The following is a 26,602-nucleotide window of genomic DNA, read 5'->3' as shown; positions in this document are numbered from 1 at the left end:
CCTCGCAGTTTACGAAAGGGGCTATGAAATTAATTGTCTGTGAGCAGCGGTGAGTTTGAAAATTACATGCCAAAATCTGGTGCTCCCTCTCGTCACGTCAATGCCCAAAAAAATTCCCTCTCGACCTGCTAAAAATTGATTGTTTTTTGGCCTGCAAAAAAATCCTTTGCATAAAGCATACCGGTATACATTGACATTTTCTGTAATGTTCAGTTTCTATATTCTTTTATAGGCCTAAAGTGTTTTAAAGTGTATCCGTAAATATCCACCCCCCCCCCTCTTTTTGACTTGCACCCTTTCCATTTTCAACTTAAAAGTTGATAAACATGGGTTTTTGTTTGACAAAACCAAGTGAATTTGTACTGACTACATACAATGTGTCGTCCTACAAAAAAAATTGTATAGTGAGTAAAAATTCACTTCGTTTTGTCAAAAAAAAACCCCAAAATGTGTTTTACAAGCCTATTTACTGAACCTGCATGATGAATCTATTCAACGAACTTAAAAAGTTTAAAAGTTGCTTGCCTTGCACAGCTGCCTGCACCCCCCGGGCTGCACCCCTACCAAAATCCTTCCTTGCTTACCAAAATCCCCCAAAACAAACACAACAGCAACAAAACAAAACAAAAAACAACAACAATAACAAACAAACAAACAAAACCCATTTGAATGAAGTAGGCCTATGCATGTGCGATCTGTGCGGTGCGGTGCAGTGCGGTGCGACTTAGGCTGATCAACATTTAGGCCTAAAATAGCTTACAATTGCATCCTTCAACCATTTTTACATTCGAAATCATATCTTCAAAACTGTTTTATCAAATGAGCTCTGGTTTTTTGCAAATGATAGCTAAAAGTCGTGACTTTTATCTTGACACTGAATTATTGTTGGAAACACATTTTATAATGTCACCACATTCGTTTGGACCCGCTTTTTCTGCGACAATCTGACTGGGGAAGCTCCGGGACCCTGAATTCTTACAAAATTAGTTTTTTTTAACGTAAAATCCAACTTTGAGGCTCTATAACTTTTTTTTGCAACGGTAAACCCCTTTTTCCCACGGATAACCTGGGGGTAAAATTTTGTAAGGAATCGATTAAACATGGTTAAAATTTTCCGAAACCATGAACAAATTTCCGCCAGCGTGTTTGTCACACCCTACCATGGCGAATACAAACTGCCCACATGTTTCATTTCCAAATGCGCCATATACATCCCGATTGGGATGTACATCCCGATCGGGGTGTACATCCCGATTTGACGGATTTGCCGGACTGAAAGGGCAGGTGTCTAAAAATCAAGGTAAGTTTGATCTTATTTCTACAGAATTGAGGTATTGTTTATTTTAGATTTAGCTATATTTTATATTTCCAAAGACTTTTGAATGTAGACATTTCAATTTTAGATCATAAAAGTCGTAATCTCGTGTAGTTTTATTGACCTGGTGGGTGGTACTTGTCGACTGAATTGAACTGTCTGTGTTGCAGTGCAGTACACAGCAGTGTCTGTGACTGTGTGTGTCAGTATGCGAATGATGGCCAGTGCAATTCATGAATTGAGTGAACATGTACCTAGATGTAGACTGCGGAACTCAGACTTAGTCCTCAGCTGTAGGTTCTATGAGTAGACAGCTTTACTTGTTATGTTGTTGTTGCTAATTCTGTTTAATTTGTGAATCATAATTGACATAAATATTCACAGACTTGGCAAACTTGCATGCATTGATTCTGTAAAAACTGGGCTATCGATCGGACGTGTCAAATATCTGGATGATAATTTTGTTATTGTTGACATTACCCAATTTTAAGTTTCCATGTGTGCATTTCACCATGGAATTTGTTAGTAAAGTGCACAAGACAATCCTGAATCATTAATCAAAGGAAGGTGATTATATAATATTTTAACTAGTACAGTCGACTACATGTAAGACTTTGCTCGAGAAGTCTAGCCAAGAATTTGCTAACCGGTAGCTTCACATTCTAGGCTATAGAAAAATTACTTAATTTGTGTACATCGTGGAACATACTCGACTTTGCGTGGCTGTGCGTAGTAAGCTGTTGTACGCAGATAACCTCGCAATATGGACGCGTAGAGTAGCGCTGTACCAGCCCTCGAATTAACCCACGGCACCGACGGCATATTGCCGTGGGTGCCCACCCCCATTGCCGTAATGCCCTCAAAATATGTCCTTTACCGACGGCAGTCACTTGTCGTGCCCTAAATGAAGTTGCCGTGGGTGCCCTAGCCGCCAGCCCTGCCCTTCATTATAAAATCATTAACAAGTACTGGTTAAATCCCATAAAATTGTGGAAAATTAAATCAAAAATCTTGAACACGATCGCTATTTTGAGCATCGTAACCCAGCTCTCAATCACAGTATTCATAATAGTTAGTTGTGAATTAATATTCATTACCCCTTATAAGCTTACATATTCAGCCAATCACATCGGCTTTTATACATTATCTGGTTGCTAGAAATCCGACTTCATCTGACTTCATTTTCTCGATTGGTCAGAGAAATACCTTCAACGTACTATCGACCAATCAGAAACGCTGTTAGTAACTAAAGCTTCCTCGACCTCGTGTCGTGAACAAAATCTAAGCGCTGGGCAAATCAATTGTTCTCTCGATTATCAAACATTGACTTCCCATTGCAAACCAATGGCGATACCCTTCCGGTATCGTCTTATCATGTACATGTGAGCCCATCTCTAGATATGTTTTGCACGAAATAGTTTTTATCCCGGCGAATTTGATCAATATTATTACCAAAGTTACAGCTGTTTCATCGCTGTTTCGAGTCAGTTTTGCAGCTCAGAACTAGGGAACGCAAAATTAAACTGTTGATTTTTGATTGCTTTTTATTATAAAGCAGGTTTTTTAAGCAATCAGGTTAGTTTTAGTGTAAAGTTGAGAGTCAAATTTTACTTTGGTGTCAAATTCAGCTGACGGTAATGCATCTATTCGCTTTTGAAAATTTGCCTTGGTGCCCTTCTCAAATTTTCAACAGTTGCCTTGATGCCCTTTTGAAATATTACAAATTGCCGTGCTGCCTGGCCTTTTCAGTGAAAATCCACGGCAATTATCAACTTGCCCTAAAAAAGTTGCCGTGCCCCTTCAGATCCTTTATTCGAGGGCTGCGCTGTACGCTAGTGTCTTAGCATGATTAGTCGCGGAGTTGAATGTTCCATGATGTACACGAATTTAATAATTTTTCTATAGAGACCGTTGCATTCAAAATCTAGTTAGATTCGCTGTTCAGAAGTAAACACAGCCGATCACGACAGGCGATTGTATCAAAAATGTTGCTAAAAATAGGCCTACACTTCAGCAAAATTTTAGACTGTCCAAAATAGGCAAATCTTCCTCAAAAGATACAGTTGAAATAACTTTCATCCAAATTTCAACAGTATAATTAACAGAATAAATAACCTCCGGTGCAAAAAGTTGTACCGCTGTCCAACTGAAAAACGATAGCAACGCACTCTAGCATCGAATGCGTACAAAAAGAAATGTAACTATCGTGTGCAAATTTGCAGCTAGAGATCTCGAGTAACTAAGAGTCAGTTACTAAGAATAAGAAACATTTTACTCAGGATATCAATTTTAGGTTTCCTGTAACCTGCCCGTGTTTGGATTTTTCTGTCACATTTTGAGATGCAAAATCTCAAAACAATTCATTATTTTGTATTTTGTACAAAATTTTAAGTTTTCAGTTTTTCCCCTGTGATTTTAGAAGTTTTATGCCCTATAGTGTATTATATCTATGTAATGATATGTTAATAAAATGCTGCAAAACATCATAGCTTTTTAGTATTAAATGCACAAAGACTTCTGAATCAAATGGGACAACATAGAAATAGTATACCAGTTCATCTTTGATCGCTGAAAGTGTTTTATGTGTGCATGTAACACCCTACATCATGTCTGATGCTTTGGAGCTGCTATATTAATAAAGTTCTATAAAATGTAGGATGTACAAATAAATTGTACCCCAGTCATGACAGGTTTTTTTTGACATTTATTAAAAAAACTGCTTGTGAAATATTCTTAAAAAATTAGTTTACTTTTTCATTTGGAGCAATAGAATTCAAAATTTAGATATTTATAAGGATATTGAAATTAAGTATGTTTTCTATCATGCTAATGAGCATGAATGATATACTTTTTACTTTTTCTGTTTGTGGGGAAATTCCAGCAGACTTGCATGGTTTTAATACTGTACGATGTGAGAAACTAAAATTTGTTTGTGTCACAGGATGTGAGAAAATTGTTCCTTGAGAAGTGTTTGTGTCAGTGAAGTTTCAGGAATGGGGATTGGAGTTGATGAGTGGGCTCAACCATCATGCCTTAGACTATCACACTCGTTTTCGGAAGCCTGCATTCTATTGCAGTTACTTAAGGGGGTACTAGACCCCTGCCCAATTTTGTGCCTATTTTTGCATTTTTCTCAAAAATTATAGCGCATTGGTGACAAGTAAGATACCGTATTGTTTGTAATAAACGCCCCGGGGGCGTTGCATTTTTCCAAAAGGGGGGCGTTTATTGGAAGTGAATTGTCAGTGAAAAATGCTTAAAAATTGGGTTCAATTTCCCGATGGTGCTCCTGTTAAAAGAAGGGATTTACGACTATACATGATGGCGGCGCCCACGGAAAATGATATTTTCGTGGGAAATACAACAAAATTACACCTGTAAGTGCATGGAATTAGTGAAATTCTACCATAATTAGGCAATGAAATGGATGTGATGGGAGTTGAGTCATAATAGGTTTTGTCCATGCAATTTAGTGATCGTGACTGACATGACTGATGCAAGTTTTAAGCTTACCTACATGATATGTCATGGAAATGTTCGCATTTTTATCAATTTTTCACAGAAAAATTGGAGGGGCGTTATTAGAGGGGAGCGTTTATTACAAACAATACGGTATGTATATTATAGGGGCAAGGACTACAAACTACTGCACTGGAAATTTTATTTCAACACAGACAACAGTTGTGGAGTTACAGTCAAAAATGAGGGTAAACAAATATTTGATCAATAAATCAATAACTACTTGCCTGGAGTTGCTGAATTTTCAGTGCAGTAGTTGTAGTCCTTGCCCCTATAATATACATATCTTACTTGTCACCAATGCGTTATAATTTTGAGAAAAATGCAAAAATAGGCACAAAATTGGCCAGGGGTGTAGTACCCCTTAAGGATGTTTGTTGCACTAAAGTGTCAAAGTCGATACTCTAGCAGTAGCTACATGTACATTGTATATTGGGAGTTCCAAAACAGGCCAAAACAGGATCAGTTAAGGGGGTACTACACCTAGGTTTCATTATCATTGAGGTATAGGACTTTTTATTTTTTCGGAGAAGAGCAGGTAGGGCAACTACTTGATTATATTTCTACATGTTCAAACTACATACTCTGAAAATTTTAGAAAATTCGCACGAGTCCGTTTTTTTTAAATCACATTTTATTCCTAAAATGGGGTTATAAGCGCCTCAACGGGCACTCTCTCCATAGGGCTACATGTAAAGACCAGTTATAGACAAATGGCCCTAAAATAAAACTGACTCGTGCGAATTTCCTCAAATTTTGCATATGATGTAGATTTAACATCTGGAATGTAATGCAAGTGATGTCGTTGCTGCTCTTCTAAATTCATTTTTAAAATGTCCGCCCCAGACCAAGGTGACTACATCCCTGCCCAATTTTGTGCCAATTTTTGCAGTTTTCTCAAAAATTATAGTGCATTGGGGACAAGTAAGATGGGGCAAGGACCACAACTACTGCAATGGAAATTTTATTTCATCACAGACAACAGTAATGCGGTTACAGTCCAAAATGAGGGAAAACCAATATTTGATCAATAAATCACTACTTGCTTTGATGGTTACTGAATATCCATTGCAGTAGTTGTAGTCCTTGCCCCTATAACATACATATCTTACTTGTCACCAATGTGCTATAATTTTTGAGAAAAATGCAAAAATAGGCACAAAATTGGCCAGGGTGTAGTACCCCTTAACATAGCTAAATGCAGGGCTGCCAACTAGTACGGATTTTCCGTGTTTCGTCGGAAATTGGTAAAGAATACGGAGTACTGGATTTTTGTCCTAAAATACGTTTTTCAAAAAGTTCGTGATATGTATTAAAAGTAAGGCCATTTGTTATGTGAAAATAAAATACCTTAAAAATTGTTTGTGTTTCGTGTTCCGTAAAAGCAATCTCTTCCCCTGCTATTAAGGTCCTGATGAGGTATCATTTACATTGACCTCGCTTATGTGAGCGTATAATTGTGTTTTGTTGAAGAGGTGATTGATTTATACCACGGGCTATAATATATCACGGACTGTTATTAGCCATGATTGCCAGACGTACCGCGTGCAGGGGGCACACCACTAAATCAATGCGGCATTTGTGTAACCCTAATGAGTTCCGGTAAAAAACAGAAACTTTTTGAGGTATTTTGGGCTGGTCTTTGGACTTATTAATCAGAAAGAGTGGCGAATTATGCATGTAGCTTAAATTAAAGTGTAAAGCCTATACATAAATTTGAGTCACCAAAAAAGTCGCATTTTTATAATTATTGAGAAAATAGGTCCGCTAATTAAAAAATGGCAGAATCGGGTTTGCAGTCTTGAGAGCATGTCAAAACAGTGAGGGCGCTGTTCATGGCCTCCTAGCGGAAAACGAGATGGAAGAACCCCATACATTGAAACATATGTTAAACTTTCATCGATTTGCAATCGGCTGGTCATCATAAAATATTTTAAAACGAGCCCAAAAGGCCTCAAAATGAGCAAAGAAAACCGGTGTTTTTACACGCGTTTCAATGGGAAGATTATTTAGTGGTGTGCGCCCTTGAAGGGCCTAGGCGTAAAATCGTGCTCCTGAGAGATTTAGCCAAAATTGAAGTTTTCTGTCGATTAAGTTGCGGTTTTTTAAATTTTAATAGATAGTTTTTATGTTAGTGAATATATTTAATGCGTTTTAGATGCAAGTCGCGCTAAGTTTATTCTCTCAGAGGCCTTCAAAGTTAAAGAAACTGTCAAAAATTGTGAGAAAACTAAGATTTCTCAGATTTGAAGCAAAATTGTCTTAAGGGGGTACTACACCCTGTGGTAAATTGTGACTATTTTGCATTTTTCTCAAAAATAATAACACACTGGTAACAAAAGTTATGTATATTATTGGGGCAAGGAATCCAATTTCTACACTGAAATTTCAGTGATTCAAGACAAGCGGTTCATTTGTTATGATAAGAAATGAGGTACATCCTAATTGTACCTTATTTCTTATCCTAAATAACGAACCGCTTGTCTTAGGTCACTGAAATTCCAGTGTAGTAATTGGATTCCTTGCCCCTATAATATACATAACTTTTGTTACCAGTGTGTTATTTGTTTTTGAGAAAAATGCAAAAATACACACAAATTTATCGAGGGGTGTAGTACCCCCTTAAGGTGACAAATCGGCACAAGTCTTTAAACCTCTCAAATCTTAATTATTTTATAAGGGGGGGGGTGATTGTTGTAAAATCATTAATATATAGACCTTTGCCATATTGAAACCTAATTTCTTTTCATTTTAAAGCGGTTTTTAGCAGATAAACGGTCAAAACCTATATGTTGAGAATTGGTATTTAATGCAAATCTAGGGAAATAAGCACAAATGGTCAAAATGTTGAAAATGTGCACATTTTTTGAATGCACCATGCATCTTTGATAGGACATTTCTCTTGATGTGGATGTCACAGAGCACTCAAACCTTGAGTGTTTTACTCAAAACATTTTATATTTCAAGAAAAATATAAAAAAATTCGATTTTATGAACATCATTTTTCCTTGAAGGGGCACACCACTAAATCAATGCGCCATTTGTGTAACCCTAATGAGTTCGGTAAAAAACAGAAACTTTTGAGGTATTTTGGGCTGGTCTTTGGACTTATTAATCAGAAAGAGTGGCGAATTATAGCTTAAATTAAAGTGTAAAGCCTATACATAAATTTGAGTCGCCAAAAAGTCGCATTTTATAATTATTGAGAAAATAGGTCCATGAATTAAAAAATGGCAGAATCGGGTTTGCAGTCTTGAGAGCATGTCAAAAACAGTGAGGGCGCTGTTCGCAGCCTCCTAGCGGGAAAACGAGATGGAAGAAGCCCCATACATTGAAACATATGTTAAACTTTCATCGATTTGCAATCGGCTGGTCATCATAAAATATTTTAAAACGAGCCCAAAAGGCCTCAAAATGAGCAAAGAAAACCGGTGTTTTTACACGCGCTTCAATGGGAAGATTATTTAGTGGTGTGCGCCCTGCAAATAAAAACTTTCCGGTGGACTATTTTGCGACAGAAAGATAATTTGAAGTGCAGTTTTCGCCCGATTTTTTTATGTTTGAAATATAAATATGGCATCGATTGGAAAGAAAATTAGCAGCAGCAGTGCCAGGAAGCAAGAATTTAGGCCTGACTACATCAAAAGATGGAACTTTGTGATTCCAAGCGGGAGGGATAAACACCATGCACGGTCACGGTGTACGCTTTGCAACACACGAACAGCGATTTCAGCATGGGGCACGGGGGTGCAAATGATATCACATCGCATCTTAAATCGAAGAAACACAAGGGAAGCGTGGATGCCAAATCTAGCACTCGGCCAATAACAAGTTATGCACAACCAACGGATTATTCGGTGATAAAAGCCGAGACTCTAATGACTCAGTTTTTCATCGAACATAACATACCCTTAGGCTAATGAAGTGGTTAGCTTTGCAGCAGCAGATCATTTCACAAATTTGGTGAAACAGATTATCAAAATGCATTGGCTTTTGATATACATGTATCAGCTGTGTTGAATGCAAAAAGCAACAATCAAAGGTAATTCCTTATGTAGTGAGCATCTACGATTATATATATTATTTGTGATAGTACTTTAGTTAAAACATTACATTTACCTCTTGAAAATAAGACGTGACTATACACATATTTTAGGGCGTCGGCGTCTTTTCAAAATACTGATTTTGTAAGGAAAATACTGATTTTGAGGTCTAAGAATACTGAAAAGTGTTTTTCAAAGTTGGCAGCCCTGCAAATGCGTGGCTCAAGAAATTTGTAAAGCTTTTGGCTCTTTGCTTTGAGGTTCAAAAGAGAGCTCTACTGCAGAGGACCAGGGAGAGGACATGCGGTCAACTTGGACATCAACCACAGCCACATCAAGTGGCATAGGCTTATGAAGTCAATTCCTACATGTAGTTTCCCGTTACATAATTTTTCATGACTGTGTAGGTGACCATTTGTTTCATTATTCATTATTTTATACCATTTCATTATTGCATCTGTTACAGGTGTAAACCAATAACTACCCATGTATATATGTGATAAATCACAGTTTATAGTTTACAGATGTAATTTACAACTACATGTATTATCAAAAGTTTCACAATATTTTTTGCGGGATGAGATTAGATCAGATCAAAAAATATGGGACAGTGTAAATTACAGAGAAATAGACAGATGGTGTATTTTCAGTTAATGGGGACTCTTTCCAAATAAACTCATTGGTTCATAATGCTAGTGATTGCAATTTAAATTTAGTATAGTAGGGGATAGCAAAGTTACCCTGGTCAAGGGTGGCAAAGTAGCCTCGGGTTTTCCATGGGCTGTTTTTGTGAAAATCTAGAGATTGAGGTTTGTTAAATTTTATACTTGGATAAGGACACATTATACAAAATTTGGAGAAGTGCATCAAATAGTCAGATTTATTTTTACCTTGCTACAGTTACGAAATCATGAATGATACATGAGATATATTTTTGCCCGCATTCATGTACATAATAGGGTATGATACTTCCACTTGGGCCAATTGACATCCTGATGTTTGTGAACTCGGCAAATAACACATCTTTTGTTTTGGCATGGTGGCAAAGTAACCCCAGGCAGGGTTCGAATTCGGCTGTATCGCATAGCAGTTTGCTCCACATTTTGAAGTAACTGATACCCAATTTTGCATTTGTATAGCACTTTTTATAGTGCTTTATATATGGAGGTATCAGGTATCCTGATTATGATGAATTAGCCAAAAACTGCTACACAAAATTTTAAAACGAATTTGAACCCTTACCCCAGGATTGACAAAGTAGCCCTGGTCTGATACCTGAGCTAAATCTTGAAACTTGTTGTTTCCAGTGCTCACTCAATAGGTATGGAGTGTGGCCTGTAATTGTGATGCTTGCCAGAATCTAGTGAACCTACAAGACCCCCTTTCAGGGTTTATGGTAAAACAGGTGCATAAATAGTGACATCATCAACATGGCTGATATTGACTTACATGTGGAACTCAGGGTGTCAAGTTGGATTGAATACAAATCCATGTTTGATAAAATGAATGGTGTCAAGGAAATTGACACTGCAATAACAACTTTTACAGTAATACATGTATAAGTGGTAATTTTCGCGAGGGTTTTATTTTCGATAATTTCGCGATCAGAGCGCCAACCGCGAAAATTACACCTCGCCAATATATGCAATAATGTATTACAAGTAGGCCTATAGGGAAGAACTGGGCAATCGCAAAAATAACGTTTGCGAAAATGTGTCTCTCACTCCAAATCGCGAAAATAACTGTACGTGAAAATTACCACTTAAATACAGTATCATGGTTGAAGTAAAGAGCTGGAAGACAAAATCACAGTTTCTCTGGTACTGTTTGGCTAGCAAATTATTTTTTTGCTTGTAAATTCTGAATTTGGACAAAATCATTTTGAATTATAATATTATTTTGAAAACTTAACAGTCTAGGGAAAATACCCAAATTGACAAAGGAAAAATATTTAACATTTATACCAGCAAACAGTTGAAAATAGTTTAGATGATGTTCTTTTACTTTGATATTCAGACATAATTGTGATGCGATCAAGCCATCAGTCAGAACTAGGAAATATTGATTTTGAGATATAGTCACAAAAAGGTTATATTTCCTTTTGTTTCCTGTTGTTTTGGAAATACTCTTATAAAAATTCCTAATATCTTTGCAACAGGTTGTTCAATTTAACTGCTAAATCCAGATTTGTAAATGCCTTTAAGTTTTTACTGTCCAATAAGAAACTGAAAATTTAATATTTCCAAGTTCCGACTGAGTTTGCTTGATTGCATCACAATTTGTGATTGTTGCTATAGGATTGAATTGTTTTAAGTTAGCCATGGAGATGAAGATAAACTTTGCATACAAGTTTAAGTTAGCCAATAGCCATGGAGATAGAGAATAAGAAATCTATTTCACAATTTATTTGAGCAAATTTTCTAATCATCATAGATCTTGAGATTTCTGCATTGTGTATTTTCCCAAACTAGTCATCTCTCATTTTTAAGGCAACTTTCTAAAGACAAAGAAGAGTAGCAAAACCATCCAGAACTGAAGAATTATTTTAAAATTAACAAAGATTTGTGACAAAATTTAAAAGGGCATACCTCATCACCTTAGTATAGTGCCCTAAAATTTTGAGGCTCATCCCCATTTAATGTTGTTTAGGCTGGGGCTTGCTAAAGAATTTGGTTGACGTAGCAACATGTTGTGTTGATATGATTAACCCTATCCGTGGTTTTTTTTGCTATCGGAAGGGAAAGAAGAAACAAAAAAGGAGAGAAGATGAGGAGAAAAGTCACTTGGCACCCTGGGATTCGAACCTGGGACCCCACAGAAGATCCCCAGCATGTAGCCACACAGGTGACGCGTTCGCCAACGATTCCCTGGGTATATATGACTTGGGCTGATTAAGTCATCAAGTCACATGAAATGCATGCACGCAGAGTGGTTTTAATAGTGAGCTTTAGTGAGACCTAGTAGGGTTAGGGTTAAGGAGGCCTAAGTCTAGGAAAAACATGCATATTATTAAGAAGCACAATTCCAGCACATTGCATGGAGTCCTTATTTACCTTATTACGTGTAAGGAAAACGCAATTGCAATTGGTTTTTGGGTGCAATTGCGAAAAAAAACAAAAAGAAATGCATGTTAATTCAACATGTCCCTGGCTGTTTAATAGAAGCAACAAAAATTTCCAACTTTACTATTTACTTTTTTTAAATAGGAGTTTTTCCTCTGGTTCCAACCTTTAATAACAAGAAAGTTAGGGTCTATAACTTACAAAAAAATTTAAAAAGATTAAAAAAAATTGTGTGGTTGTGTTTTGTGGCTTCCCAAATTGCGTTTTTCTCTGGTGCTTAGTGTAAGTTGTTTACAAACATAAACATCAGGAGTGTTTTCACCAGCACACGACCATCTTTTCAACGGCGTGTGGCAATTGTGACGTTGCCTCCCCAGAATGCATTGGCCAATAAAAACCTGAAATAGAAATTCTTAATATGACACTGTGTATTGTCTTACTCTTAATAAACAATGATTTTTCTCTTCTTATATATTTGTAGCTAAGTCATGGTGCATGGTGTAGTGAAGCGTCGTCAGGCAGACCCACAGGTGGTCTTGCAACTGTGGGACATTATCACCTCAATAAGAGCTGGGAAGCAAGTGGCAAACTATGACCGAATTGAGCGCTACATGCAACGCAAGCATAATGTGAACCCGAAAGACACACAAAAACAGGTAAGCTGTTGGCCGTATTTTAAAATATATGTTTAAATCAAATGTGCTAGCTTCACAATATAGGGGCACAGGCTTTCGGACAAATATTTCTGGAAATATTCTCACAAAATCATCACATACTCTCTGCATGGATATTTTTGTTTAAAAGTGTGGGTATGCACAAGTTATGTAGTGGTCACATCTCTCCCCCTGGAATTTTCTTTTGTAGTATTATTAAGTGTAATTAAAGGAGTATTTTGTGATCCTAGCATCCTCTTTTTATTACATTTTTCAGTAGATGTCCATTGTCCACGCAAAAAGCTTCTACCCAAAATTTCAGGGGATTCCGATTTTGCGTTTGCGAGTTATGCATGACTATGTGTATTACACTGCTCCATAGACAATGTGTTGTAATTTCGTTCTGGTATACCAGAACGAAATCAAAATTTCATGCAAGAAGCTGTGGATCACGAAATGCCCTTTTAAGTCAACATCAATTTGTTCAGTGTGCCACAAGCTAAAACAAGCCAAAATTCATGCGGATTCAGAAAAAATGATTTTAGAAGATATTTGGACTCTCTCCCATTTTCATTAGTGTATATACATAAACAATTAATTAGGCTACAGCCTACATATTTACAAAATCTACTTATATTCTTGCATATCAGTATGATATCACATCCCCAAATGCCAGTCTCGTAGAGATGTTAAATACTAAAATAATTCACCTGAAGAAAACATAATTTTTCTTCACAGGAGCAATTCTGTTCTTAGCGATAGCTATGATTGTTGAAATCAGCCCTTGCCTGATCCCTCAGACTAGGAAAAGCAATGGGTTGACCGTCATTATTTTTTACGACTGGCTTTCAAAGTTTATCATGTCTGGGAATTACATACGCTACATGCAGAATCATGTTAGAGTTTCTGAACAGAAAGCAGAAGAAAAATGGTGCTTAAAATCATTGAAATTTACTCTCTGTGGTATACTTGCAGGATTTAACATCGCTAATCATGACCAATCCAAATTTAGCCAACATCAATGCAAATTCTAGCTCATTTTAATGTGTTTTTTTTTATCTTTGAAATGTTTTTTTCCAAGTTCAGTTGATATGAACAGTATTAAGTGCACTCAACCATATTTCTATTTGGTGGTGTGAAATCCGCAAATCTAGTCGGGAGAATACAATTTTCAAGAATGGATTATTGGAGTAATTGATACCAAATTTCTGACCCTGATTTCATTTCCAATATGATTATATGATTTAAAAATCAGCACATGTTCATAACTCCAGGCGCGTCTCAAGCCTATGGGCGCCCCACTTTTTTGTACTTTTTGCAATTTTTTGCATTTTTTTGCACTTTTGTGCACTTTTGTTGCATGTTTTTGCAGCTTCACATAAATTTGGGCATCCTATTTTGTATTCACAGTATAACAAAAAATTTCCTTTGAAAAAATCGTCTTTTCAGTGTTGAGCAATAATATATAGCAAGCAATCATAGTGAGTTGTTAATAAAGTGCACACTCCCTCTCCATCAATCTGGCTAGGTGACTTCTCATTGTTTGTTTTCTTCATTTTACCCAAACCAGTTGACTCTAGCTGTCAAAGATGAATTGGTTGTCAAGGAAACATCATTGGGGAAGAAAGGAGCCAGAGCTGGTTTGGAACAAGATGGATATTGGTGTATGGAGGAGGCCACTGAAGAGGTACCTGTGCATTTGGTCTTTTTTTTTTTATAAATAAATTCTAATTTTAGACATTTTGTGTGAATTTTGAGTTTTGCAGAAGAAGGAATGTTGAAATTTGAGACATTTTGTGTGAATTTTGAGTTTTGCAGAAGAAGGAATGTTGAAATTTAGCAAATGCAAAATGATCTAACCCACTCTGGGCAATGCTAGAAATGTTTGAATTTTAAATACATATTTATAAAGTTACAAGGAACCAAAAACAATTAGAAAACACAAGAAAAAGGAAATAAAATATTGTACAAATGTAACTTCATGTAGCAGGCAGGGTTGTTTGATTTAAATCGCTGATTTAAATCACGATTTAAATCACTCGATTTTTTTTTTAATCGCTGATTTAAATCAACTTTTTAATTTTTTATCTTTATGATAAATGTAAGTTTATTTCTCTCTTAATCATGTGTGTATATGTGTCCCGCACGCCTTGTACGTACTATGTTATAAACAGCGTGTTTGACTAATATTTCCATCGTAATAATAAAACAACAGTTCCTGCTGTTGACAAAACTACATGTACAGCACCTAAAGTCTTGATTTTTGCAGAGTATCTTTGTTTACTAAAGTACATTACAATCGTGTAGAAACCAGAATTTAAAAATTTTTGAGGGCGTTCTCCTCAGCAAATGTTACAATATGGCTTTAAGTGTGTTCCCGGTTTGAGGCAATGACCGAGGTCTGCTCAAACCTTTCCCACTGTAACTCTGAAGATAAATATTGGAATCTAGTATAAACTAGAGTTTTTGGCACAAAGGTGAAATTAGGAATTATTGATAATGTTGAAACAGAATAATAGTGATTTCACCTTAGACCCACTGCAACACAAAACAGCTGAAAAGAACTACGTGTAGTCACACCCATGGTCCCATACATCTGTGAGAAGTAGCAATTCTTTTTGGGTTTCCTTGTTCTTTAGTAGTATGTGTGCCCTTGACCTTATATCATCACCCTATATTTGTGATTGGTATAATATCCATGGATCATTAGTTAAGACATATTTATACATGTGGCATATATATTATTTAATGCATGCAGATTTATAAATTTATATTTCAAAAGCAATTCCCTTGTAGCAGGATATTTTTTGTGGAGTATGCCCTAGTAATTGCTTCCATTTCTATATAGTTCTGCTGGGATTTAATTATACTCATCCATCCAGAATATAATTTGGGCCAAAAATACATGTTTCTAATTCAAAAAATCCACAAATATATTATATTTTGCCTGAGAAATTGCATGGATCTATTTTTTTTAATTTTATAAATTCATAAATTGAGAAATTGTTGGCTACCTTGCAACAGATGGGTCTAGTCCTGCCAAAGATGTAACTTTTTGTTATAGAATTGAATGCTTTAATAATTCAGGCATGAGAATTTTCTGTCTTTTGCCTGAATTCAGGCAGTTTTGTTGTCCAAATTTACACATTTTTCTTTCCAGCCTGTTTTGGGCCTTTTAAGGCCGAATACACACGTTTTTTCAGGTAGTTTTCAAAAAGCTATTCTCAAGCCTGATAATAAAATGTGACATGATCAAGAGGAATGAGTCAGATGTTGCTAATATTGTTTTTGAGATATTGGCATAAACAGTGTTCAAATTCTTTTGTTTTATATTGTTTTCAGCCATTAATAAATTATTGCTCATAACTCGGTAACCAGATGCATGCCGATAAAAGCAAATCCCTTGTAGCAGGATAGTTTTTGTGGAGTATGCACTAGTAATTGCTTCCATTTCTATATAGTTCTGCTGGGATTTAATAATATATACTCATCCATCCAGAATATAATTTGGGCCAAAAATACATGTTTTAATTCAAAAAATCCACAAATTATATATTATATTTTGCCTGAGAAATTGCATGGATGTATAATTTTTTTTTATAAATTCATAAATTGTTGGAATGTGGCCTACCTTGCAACAGATGGGTCTAGCCCTGTCAAAGATAAAACTTTTTGGTATTGGAATGAATGCTTTAATAATTCAGGCATGAGAATTCTCAGGCTGTTGCATGAATTCAGGCAGTTCTGTTGTCCAAATTTACACATCTTTTTTCAGCCTATTTTGGGCCTTTTAAAGACCAAATTCACACGCTTTTTCAGGCAGTTTACAAAAAAAGCCATTCTCATGCCTGATAATTACATAGGCATTTTCATTTTCACATGCATACCTCAATCATTACCATTTGACATGGCTTGCACAAATTTGGCAGTTACATGTTTTCATTTTCATGAAACAGAGTGCCTGGCAACTAATTAAAATCATTGATCTTTGACGACTTGTGACTACAAATGAATTATTAATTCTTTATGCTCACACCTTGTGCAATTATATACACGGCCCAGTTTTCATTGTGTGAATTGATCTTACAAATTATGAACAAAATTAACGATGGAAGGTTTTTTTTTCCTAAATATATTTGAATTTATGTAAATTTCCTTCTTGCTAAATGAAAGGGCTACTGTTGCTCTATGCCTGGTGTTGTGTCAATCACTATGTGTGCATACTTTTCAGAAGGCCTAAGCAAATGGCTGCTTAGTTACAAAAAAAGCATTTTTTTATATGTGATTGGTTTAATTTTTTTTGTGCACAGTAGTTTCCAGCATCATATGTTTGTGAGACGCACTTGTTACTTTCAAATGTACATGGTGTGTCCGAGAATTAAATATAGATAGGAAGGGTAATGTCATTGCATGATATTCAACCGAGCAATCAGATCTAAATCAGATTTCAAGATCTAAAATAGATAAGCAGAGGCAGGAAGCTGTGAAATTGATTGACCTAAATTCATACCTGCCTTCCTTTTACACGCATAAGCTACACCAGTTTGTTCGGCTTATATAAGGTGGAAATTATTTGTCTTTTGTTACTGCGCGCGTCAGTAAAGTCAAAACGCACGCTCGCGTAAATTCACATAAGTGTGCACCAGTCATGCATTACGCAACACACAACTAGTGTAAGCATTGCGCCCAACTGCGTTCATGCCATAAAAAGTAACCCAGCTGTTATAAATATGCCTAGTGACCTACAGCTTCAAAACTAATAATTGTTTCCACAATATTTCTGCATAGAAAGAAGGATGATTTATTTACGCGCATTTTGATACCCCATTTGTCAAATGTCGTTCAATATTAACAACACAGTAGTGCCTTTGAAGAAAAATACCCGAATTTAAAAAGTTACAGTTTACAGCGAGCCATCATGATGCCTTTACATGCACACGTAAATACACACAAATGCTCCTCAACTTTGTGCATTGACACTACGCACAACTGGCTTAAGTATACTAGCCTAAGAACTGTATGATGACCCCATTGGGTCATCACTTCAGAAAACTTCGATATGAAAAGGTCTATTGATGTTGATTATGATGAATAATTTTTGCTGAACCATGAAATGGTATCAGCCTATATTAGTGTATGTTACTTACTTGCTTACTTACTTACTTGCTTACTTACTTACCAACCATTTGGTCTGAAATGGACATATCTTTAAATGCCACGAAGGTATGAACCCCCCAAGTGGTGTCAAATAAAAGAGAAAGAAGTAAAGAATATAATAAAAATATTTCCTAAAGTCAGAGGTCATCCAAGGGGTCAAAAAAGGTCATTTTAACCGAAAATGCTCCAATCGAGCTGAAATTTATATGCAATGATCCTTATGACATTCTAAACATGTTTAAAATATTTTAATATTCATTTAAGCGCATTAAGGGGTATAAAGGGGTGATACATATACCACAATATACTGCCAAATCCCCATGGTTCAGCTATGGTGCGGTAACCGCTCTAGTTTCATAAGTATTTCAATCTCATCTCATAAGGGTGACCTGTATCTGAATGAGCTGCTATATTATTTGATTGCAGAGTGAAGACACTCATGATTGGTACTGCTTTGAATGCCATAAACCCGGAGATGTCCTGTGCTGTGGGTCATGTTATAAAGTCTACCATCCTGCGTGTGCTGGGAAAGAGGATGACTTCACCGATGCATGGACATGCCCTATGTGTGAGGTAAGTCACATAGGTCTTATTATGCCGCTTTGAATGTCATAAGCCTGGAGATGTCCTGTGCTGTGGGTCATGTTATAAAGTCTACCATCCTGCTTGCGCTGGGAAAGAGGATGACTTCACCGATGCATGGACATGCCCTATGTGTGAGGTAAGTCACATAGGTATTATTATGCCGCTTTGAATGTCATAAGCCTGGAGATGTCCTGTGCTGTGGGTCATGTTATAAAGTCTACCATCCTGCTTGCGCTGGGAAAGAGGATGATTTCACCGATGCATGGACATGCCCTATGTGTGAGGTAAGTTACATAGGTCTTAGTATGCCACTTTAAATGCCATAAGCCTGGAGATGTCCTGTGCTGTGGGTCATGTTATAAAGTCTACCATCCTGCGTGTGCTGGGAAAGAGGATGACTTCACTGATGCATGGACATGCCCTATGTGTGAGGTAAGTTACATAGGTCTTAGTATGCCGCTTTGAATGTCATAAGCCTGGAGATGTCCTGTGCTGTGGGTCATGTTATAAAGTCTACCATCCTGCGTGTGCTGGGAAAGAGGATGACTTCACCGATGCATGGACATGCCCTATGTGTGAGGTAAGTCACATAGGTCTTATTATGCCGCTTTGAATGTCATAAGCCTGGAGATGTCCTGTGCTGTGGGTCATGTTATAAAGTCTACCACCCTGCTTGCGCTGGGAAAGAGGATGACTTCACCGATGCATGGACATGCCCTATGTGTGAGGTAAGTTACATAGGTCTTAGTATGCCACTTTAAATGCCATAAGCCTGGAGATGTCCTGTGCTGTGGGTCATGTTATAAAGTCTACCACCTGCTTGCGCTGGGAAAGAGGATGACTTCACCGATGCATGGACATGCCCTATGTGTGAGGTAAGTCACATAGGTCTTATTATGCCGCTTTAAATACCATAAACCTGGAGATGTCCTGTGCGGTGGGTCATGTTAAAAAGTCTACCATCCTGCTTGTGCTGGGAAAGAGGATGATTTCACCGATGCATGGACATGCCCTATGTGTGAGGTAAGTCACATAGGTCTTATTATGCCGCTTTAAATGCCATAAGCCTGGAGATGTCCTGTGCTGTGGGTCATGTTATAAAGTCTACCATCCTGCGTGCGCTGGGAAAGAGGATGACTTCACTGATGCATGGACATGCCCTATGTGTGAGGTAAGTCACATAGGTATTATTATGCCGCTTTGAATGCGATAAGCCTGGAGATGTCCTGTGCGGTGGCGAGTCAGCAAGTCAAGTGAATCATTTGATTGTTGAAAGAGGAGAATATTAACTAAAATGTAATTTACCATTATTTAGCAGGTATTATATAACTCATACAAAGATTCTTATCATTTGATTGGTCAATTACTATTGATTATTTTTGCTATTTATAGAAAAAGACTTTTTGCACTCAGCGCCAGTGCAATAGTTCATTTTCCATTGCACTCATGCGCAGCTACCATGGCAAAGCTGACAGACCTGAGCGTATATCGCGCACGGAGACTACCTCAACTCGCCAATTATATTATGGGTGTCGCTTCTAATATAAATACAGTTTGTAATATTTTTTAATTCATCTGGTTTTCTGGTAATTTATAAAATTAGGTGGAGGAAAAAGAATTTTTATATGAGTTATATTTAACAAATATTGAATGTTTATATTTGTTCAATGGAAAGAATATTTTCATTTGGTGAAATATGAACTGTTCCATTCAACTCGCAAAGCCTCGTTGAATGGAATGGAACAGTCCATATGTCAGCTCATGAAAATATTCTTACCATTGTACTCATAAACATTCAGTATTTGTATACTACCTAATATACTAATTAGTAACCCTTCCGTTATCACTCCTTGTTTAAGTTCCCAGCCACACCATCACAACTGTCAGTACATTCAACAGGACAGGTGAGGAAAAGATTGGAAATCACGGGGAAATTATCTGTGCATGGGGAAAGTGTTTTTGTCTGTGCATGCGGAAACAATTTTTCAGTGATTGTGCCGGGAGAACTACCGTATTCATTCCACTAAGATGGTTCTGTGTCTGATACATGTATAGTTGCATGGATCCTGCACATAGTATGCACATAGTATAGAGGATCGTGTGTAGTTAAGTCACTCAATGGGCGCTTATATATAGGAGGCATGGGTGATTAATGGAACAAATTGTGATACTACAGTCCTTTTCTATTCATCATGTTCATGAATATTGTCATATTTATTTGTTACAGGCTCACAAGGATAAGTTTGGGAGCTTAAAGAAGATAGAGTTATACCAGCTACTAACACATGTCTTGAGCAGGATGAAGGATAAGGTAAGATCACAACCCCTGTGCAGTGGCGTACATTTCTTTTTGATATTTGGGGGATGGGTTGGAAAAAATTCTTGAAGTATAGTGAATCCAGCACATTTTGGCGAAAGAATAAGTCAATGGTACAAATGCGCACAAAAAAAATTGTCATTTGAAGCTGAACTATGGTGCAAAAGTGGAATAAATTTGTGCTTTGCGCAAAGTTGCACTTTTGGGGCTAAAATGGCCAAATATGAGGTTAATTTGGTCAGAAACCCACATATAGGCATCAACATTGGAAAAATATTGGGGGATTTATGCTTTTATCCCAAATTAACTAAGATTGCTATATTCTACTCCTGCCATGTTTTACTCGGGGTAGTTTTGAAAATGTGTGTTTTATTTATTATTATTTTTTTCTGTAAATTAAAAATTTGACCTTTTTACGCAGCATTAAAATTTGTTCCTATTCTATGATGTTATGACCTTTTCATATGTTAGCGTAATTTTCACAAATGATTTTGTTATTTTTACATTTGCTTAGGCTCGTGATCTGTACAAAGTACCCAACATGAAGGAGTTGCCTAATTACTACAATCTAGTTTACAGGCGTGTGGATCTACTGAACAATCATGGAGGTATGTAAGACAACACACTGAACTTCCATCCAGTGTCCGATTTACAAATTTTTTCCTACCTGCACTGGTGCATGTAGCCCAAAATTTCTACATGCACAGCAAAAAGTGTGCAAGCACCAAAATTAAAGCAAACATAAAATCACATTGAATCACGATCATTGTATGTTAAGCTTGTAATAATATTCCCGGCTCCACTGTCAGTGTCATTTTTATGCCGATCACTCGCCGATTTCTTAGCCAAAACACTGGATGCTGTGGCTTCATCTGTTCTAGAACTAGTCACCGACGAGGTGCACAATTTCCAGAATGATGCAAGTGTTTTTGAGCTATTTACTTTTTTTGCAGGACATTATTATGATTATTTTCCGTGCGTAAACAAATATTTCCCACGGTTTAAATTCGGTTCTTTTTTTCAATTAAATGAAAATGACAGCTTCGACATGTGCGAGGGTATCGGGAATTGGTGGATGACGTCACATTACGCTAGCCCCTCTAAGGGAAGTCATAGTTTCGGACCAGACTGTATGTGGCTATCGCGAATGTTCGTTAGGATCGACGAGTATCAGACCGACGCAAACTGGCTGTGTAGAAGACTAGGGAAGTCAATGAAAAAAGTGATATGCAGTTCTCACGTGATAGGGGTATCGGGAATTGTCAATTGCGCCAGGATGTTGCGCTAAAAATAGATTGGGTTTTTCCAAATCGGACTGACTGCTTGTTTACTTTTGTATATTGGCCTTGTCATATCGCTAGCGCTAAAATCGCGTACATGCACGCGTGCAGGCAGGTAGTGAAAAGCTTCATGCACAAAGGGAATGTTACATGCACTGGTGCAGGTATGCAGGCGGTAAATCAAACACTGCTTCCATCCCAAGATTCTTTTGAAAGGGTTAAACTGAGAGTGCAGTTTTGTTTTCATACAGGGATCCAGGCCTACTCCCTATTCCAGAAAAATACAGCACTATTTTTTGAGATTAAAAAAATATTATCAACTTCTCCCAAATTAAACACAGCTTAATCCTAATTATTCATTTAGTTCTACCTGGCAATAAAAGTTAAAATTTCCCTATTTGGCCAAATTTATGAATTAGGGCCAAAAGCATGCATTTTTATCTTTTCATATGATGTGACAATCCAGTCTAAAGACTTGTACAAAGTCTAATTACAATTTATGCATTACAATTATTGGAAAAGACATGTTTATAACTAATCATTCAATTAAAGTAGCACATAAAGTGATTTTTTTTGACTCGATTGTCATAAAACATACCGAAAATGTATGTTTTTGACTCTTTTTTCAAGAAATTAGTAAAATAGTGAACGTTTTCTTTTATCTCCAGTTAGTACTAAATGAATGATTAGGATTGAGCTATGCTTCATTTGGTCAAACTTGATAATATTTTTTAATCCCCAAAAATTAGTGCTGTATTTTTCTGAATGGGAGCAATTTGTGACAGTGCACATTTGGATTCTCGCAGGATAATTTTGGGAGAATGATAGATTTTTGCAAATTAGGATTGGTGCAATTTACTTATTATACCCCCCCCCCCAATTAATAATATACTGCTCTGTGTTTGTTTTAATCAAAAACAATATATATTTTCACCCTCTCAATATTATGATTATTATATTTTTGTTTTTATTTTACAGAAAATTGATAACGAGACATATCGCTCTCTAGAAGAGATGGAAGCCGACACAAAGATGATCGTACACTGTTCAGTGGTTTACCATGGACCTGAAAGTGACAGAGCAGAGCTTTGCCGACTGACTCTAGCTGACTGCGAGTATGATCTGGCAGAGATCAGGCTGTGTAAGGATTGCTATCTGATGTCCAATAACAGAGCTGATCAGGATTGGTTTCTATATGCCTGTGTAAGTATAAAAGCTTCAGTATGAATTTGAATTAGGGATTTTGATCTAATGCATAAGAAAAAAGAAAAATAGTAGAGCAATTGAATACCTGAGTGGAAGAAGGGCCCAACTCCAATTTTTTACAAAAATGAGTTGGACCCAGCATTTTATTGCCAGCAGACTGATCTTCCTTGTGTGTGAAGGATGAGCCAAAATCCACTCTCCAAATAGTCTTCCATGTACACTTAATCATGGTTTTCATGGAAGAAAGGCCCAACTCCATGGAGTTGGGCCCTTCTTCCACAAATATAGTGTTAAAGAGGAATTTTGTTCATCCATGAAATCTGCTTTTCATTACAATAAATTTTCTTGCCAACCTATTACATGAGTTCTACTTGTGCAATTAATGGTGATTATCTAATTTCTGTAGCGATTTATAACACAGAACTGGTACTTGTGGTATATTAGTGGAAGAACGGCGCAACTGCAGCTCCTATTAAGACCTGTACTGTTGCCATGGAAACATCATATATAATTTCGAATGTATGTACTATTGTATGTTCATGTATTAAAGGTCCCCTGAAGATAAAAACGTTCTGCCTATAAAACTTTTCCAAATATTAAGTTTTTTCTTAATATCTCAAAAACAGTTTTGATGGAGTTGGGCCCTTCTTCCACTCAGGTATTCAATTGTATCGCTTTATTTCAGTATGTTTCATGTGATATAATCCTGTAATTAAAAAGCCTTAATTCTGCACTAATTCCACTGCTTTCTGTCATGAAGGGTATAGCCATAAAAGCCTCTAATGCTGGTTTCATACTTTCTGCCACTTGCCGCTGAGCGGCGTGACGCTTCATCATGCCGCTTGTACTTTTCTGCAAGTGGAGCGGTACACCGCTGAGCGACAGCGGCATGACTCTGAAAGCCACTCTTTCCGCTCTGCACCGCTCCAAAATTGTATTTTGTTCTCACACGTCAGCAGGGGTAGCATTAAGGCCCGAAAGTCGGGTGTTGTTTTCCCATGTTTTTCACTCCCGAGCTTGCAGAAAATCCAAATATATGGGGTGAAAATTAAATCTCGGGGGTGAAAAATATTTTGCAGTGTAGTCAGGGGTAGGAGTAAGGTCCAAAAGTAGAGGGTCATAGTTCACCCCTGAGCACATATTCCCAATATAGAGGGTGAAAAATTAATATTTTTTAAATTTAGGGGGTCATTCACCCCGATCGGGGGTTAACGCTACCCCTGGCACTTCAGAGCGGCACCGCTCCGAGTTAATTTGAATTCAACTCCTAGCCAAGTAGTGAAGGAAAAGCATCTTCACAGCGGCAAGCGGCAGGAAAGTATGAAACCAGCATTAGTGAGTAACAAGTGATATGTGAATGATTGTGCCTTGCCAGATGTGTAAACAGTACAGGCCCAGTAGTTTCCAAATGTTTTCTCATTTTAATGATGGTGTTTGAGAAATTATGAGGCCCCAGAAATGGTGATTTGACCAAAAATGGGTGGATAAATGGCAGGGTTGTTTGATTTAAATCACGCCGATTTAAATCACTTGATTTTTTTTTAATCACTGATTTAAATCAACTTTTTCCATTTTTTACCATTTTTGATAAATGTAAGTTAATTTCTTGCTTAAATTGACTGTTTTACTTCATTCTTAATGCTTCTACAACTTTTGGATACAAACCTCTATGATGTCACTTTATCTATTGCTAAAATTAATCTTCAAGGTGCAGAATTCAACAGGTTTGTTCCCCATGATTTTACCAAAAATTTTTCTATGAAATTTTCACATGTAAATACATGTTTTGATTTTTTGTATTTTGTAAATACCTTGTAGGAATGTGCATATGACTAGCATTCCACTGGTACTCTTTTGACTTTATCATGGGGTATAGCAGTTCTTGGACTAAAAAAAAATATTAAAACATCGATTTGAATTTTAAAAAATCTGATTTAAATTTAAAAAAATCAACAACCCTGATAAATGGTGCATTAAGTAACCACAATATATGTACTTGTTTGACAGGATCCCAATCATGAGCTTGTATGGGCACAGTTGAGAGGATTTGGTTATTGGCCAGCTAAGGTGTTACAAAGAAGTGAAGGCCAAGTTGATGTCAGGTTCTTTGGAAGTAGACATCAAAGGTGAGTTCAATACTTACTGTATTGTCTGTAATACCCCCTCCAATTAATGCCCCCATAATTTTCCAGTGAAAAAGAGACCGAAATGCAGAAATTTTCATGCAATATCATGTGAGTAAGCGTAAAACTAGCATTTGCTGGCTGTCACTATCGCTAAATTGCATGATCACAAAAACCTATTCTAACTTAAGCGTCCATCCAGTTCATTCAAACTGTAGTAGAATTTCACTAAGTAAATCAGGTCAGGTAAAAAACGCACTGACAAATATAATTTAATAGTATTTACCGATAACACAGAGTTTACGAGGAGCTCGGGCACCATATTGGATTTTGAACCCAGAAGCGAACCGGGATTGAGTCATATTCTGCGATTTTCGCCCCAAAATTCGAAGCATTTTCATTGAAAATTTGCTTCTAATTATAAACGCCCCTTGTGAAAAATTGCACTCTATGTGGTAGCTTTTTGTGAAGACAGAATTGAAAAGAAGATGCCTTGTTGCCCTTTATAAGGTTCTACAAGGGACAAGATAATGTAGAGGGTTAGACCTCATATCAACTGTTCATGGAATTTGCATTATTTAGACAAGTTTATATGTAATGAAAATGGACATTCAAAAATTATACATAAAATCTCATTAATTATTAGTTTTGTGAAAATGAGTTGATTATAAATATGAATAATTTCTTTCCATTATTGACGTTACTGCTTTTGCCATAATTGAACAAAGTTTACAATGATAATTCTTCCTGTAAGCAAAAATGAAATTCATTGATGTTTCATTACAATATTAATAATTTATTCATCTTCAAGGGCATGGATCCCAGATTCGAACACAAAACCAATTGATACCAACATCAAAAAGATGAACATCAAGCCGACACCAGGGTGGCGTAACGCCAAGAAGGAGCTAGAGCGCCACCAGGGGTATGTGAAGGAAGGCAACAAAGGAAGTGGACACAGACGAGGAACAAAGAGGAGGAGGGACAGTAATGGGGATGAGGAGAGTCAAGAAGATGACTTTGTATCAAGTACTGATGCAGGACAAGTAAGACTTAATATATTTTTAATTTTTTTTTCCCATGTAGGGCCAGTCAGTTAGTCAGGATTTTTTCTTTATCTGGAAGAGGCTAAAAGACCTTAAAAAAATACTGAAAGCATGAAAAATCTGAAATCATTTTAAACATTTTCTGAATAAAAAAAAAAAAAAAATATCAGTCCAAATCAATTTACAAAGGGTGGATTGTATCTTGTACTGTTAAAATTTTTTTAGCAGAACAAGGATTTTTTATTTGCTTAAATCACATACTTTTGAATACCATGCAATGTGGCAAAGAAGTCCCT

At 36.7% G+C, this 26,602-nt stretch overlaps 1 protein-coding gene across 1 annotated transcript in view; it reads left to right on the top strand.

Annotated features, from left to right (window-relative positions):
- LOC140150952 (zinc finger MYND domain-containing protein 11-like) overlaps nt 1-26,602 on the top strand; it is a 38,347-nt gene that overhangs the window by 4,115 nt on the left and 7,630 nt on the right. Inside the window, exons 2-10 of the mRNA XM_072173110.1 lie at nt 1,280-1,300; nt 12,421-12,595; nt 14,163-14,279; nt 18,176-18,322; nt 20,562-20,645; nt 21,166-21,248; nt 22,900-23,134; nt 25,145-25,263; nt 26,072-26,306. Coding sequence (XP_072029211.1) covers nt 12,428-12,595; nt 14,163-14,279; nt 18,176-18,322; nt 20,562-20,645; nt 21,166-21,248; nt 22,900-23,134; nt 25,145-25,263; nt 26,072-26,306 — 1,188 coding nt within the window. The 5' untranslated portion in view covers nt 1,280-1,300; nt 12,421-12,427. The remainder of the gene's footprint in view (nt 1-1,279; nt 1,301-12,420; nt 12,596-14,162; nt 14,280-18,175; nt 18,323-20,561; nt 20,646-21,165; nt 21,249-22,899; nt 23,135-25,144; nt 25,264-26,071; nt 26,307-26,602) is intronic.

The sequence above is a fragment of the Amphiura filiformis genome, chromosome 4 (genome assembly GCF_039555335.1).
Source record: "Amphiura filiformis chromosome 4, Afil_fr2py, whole genome shotgun sequence".
Lineage (NCBI taxonomy): Eukaryota > Metazoa > Echinodermata > Ophiuroidea > Amphilepidida > Amphiuridae > Amphiura > Amphiura filiformis.
This window is presented reverse-complemented; position numbering and strand designations above follow the sequence as displayed.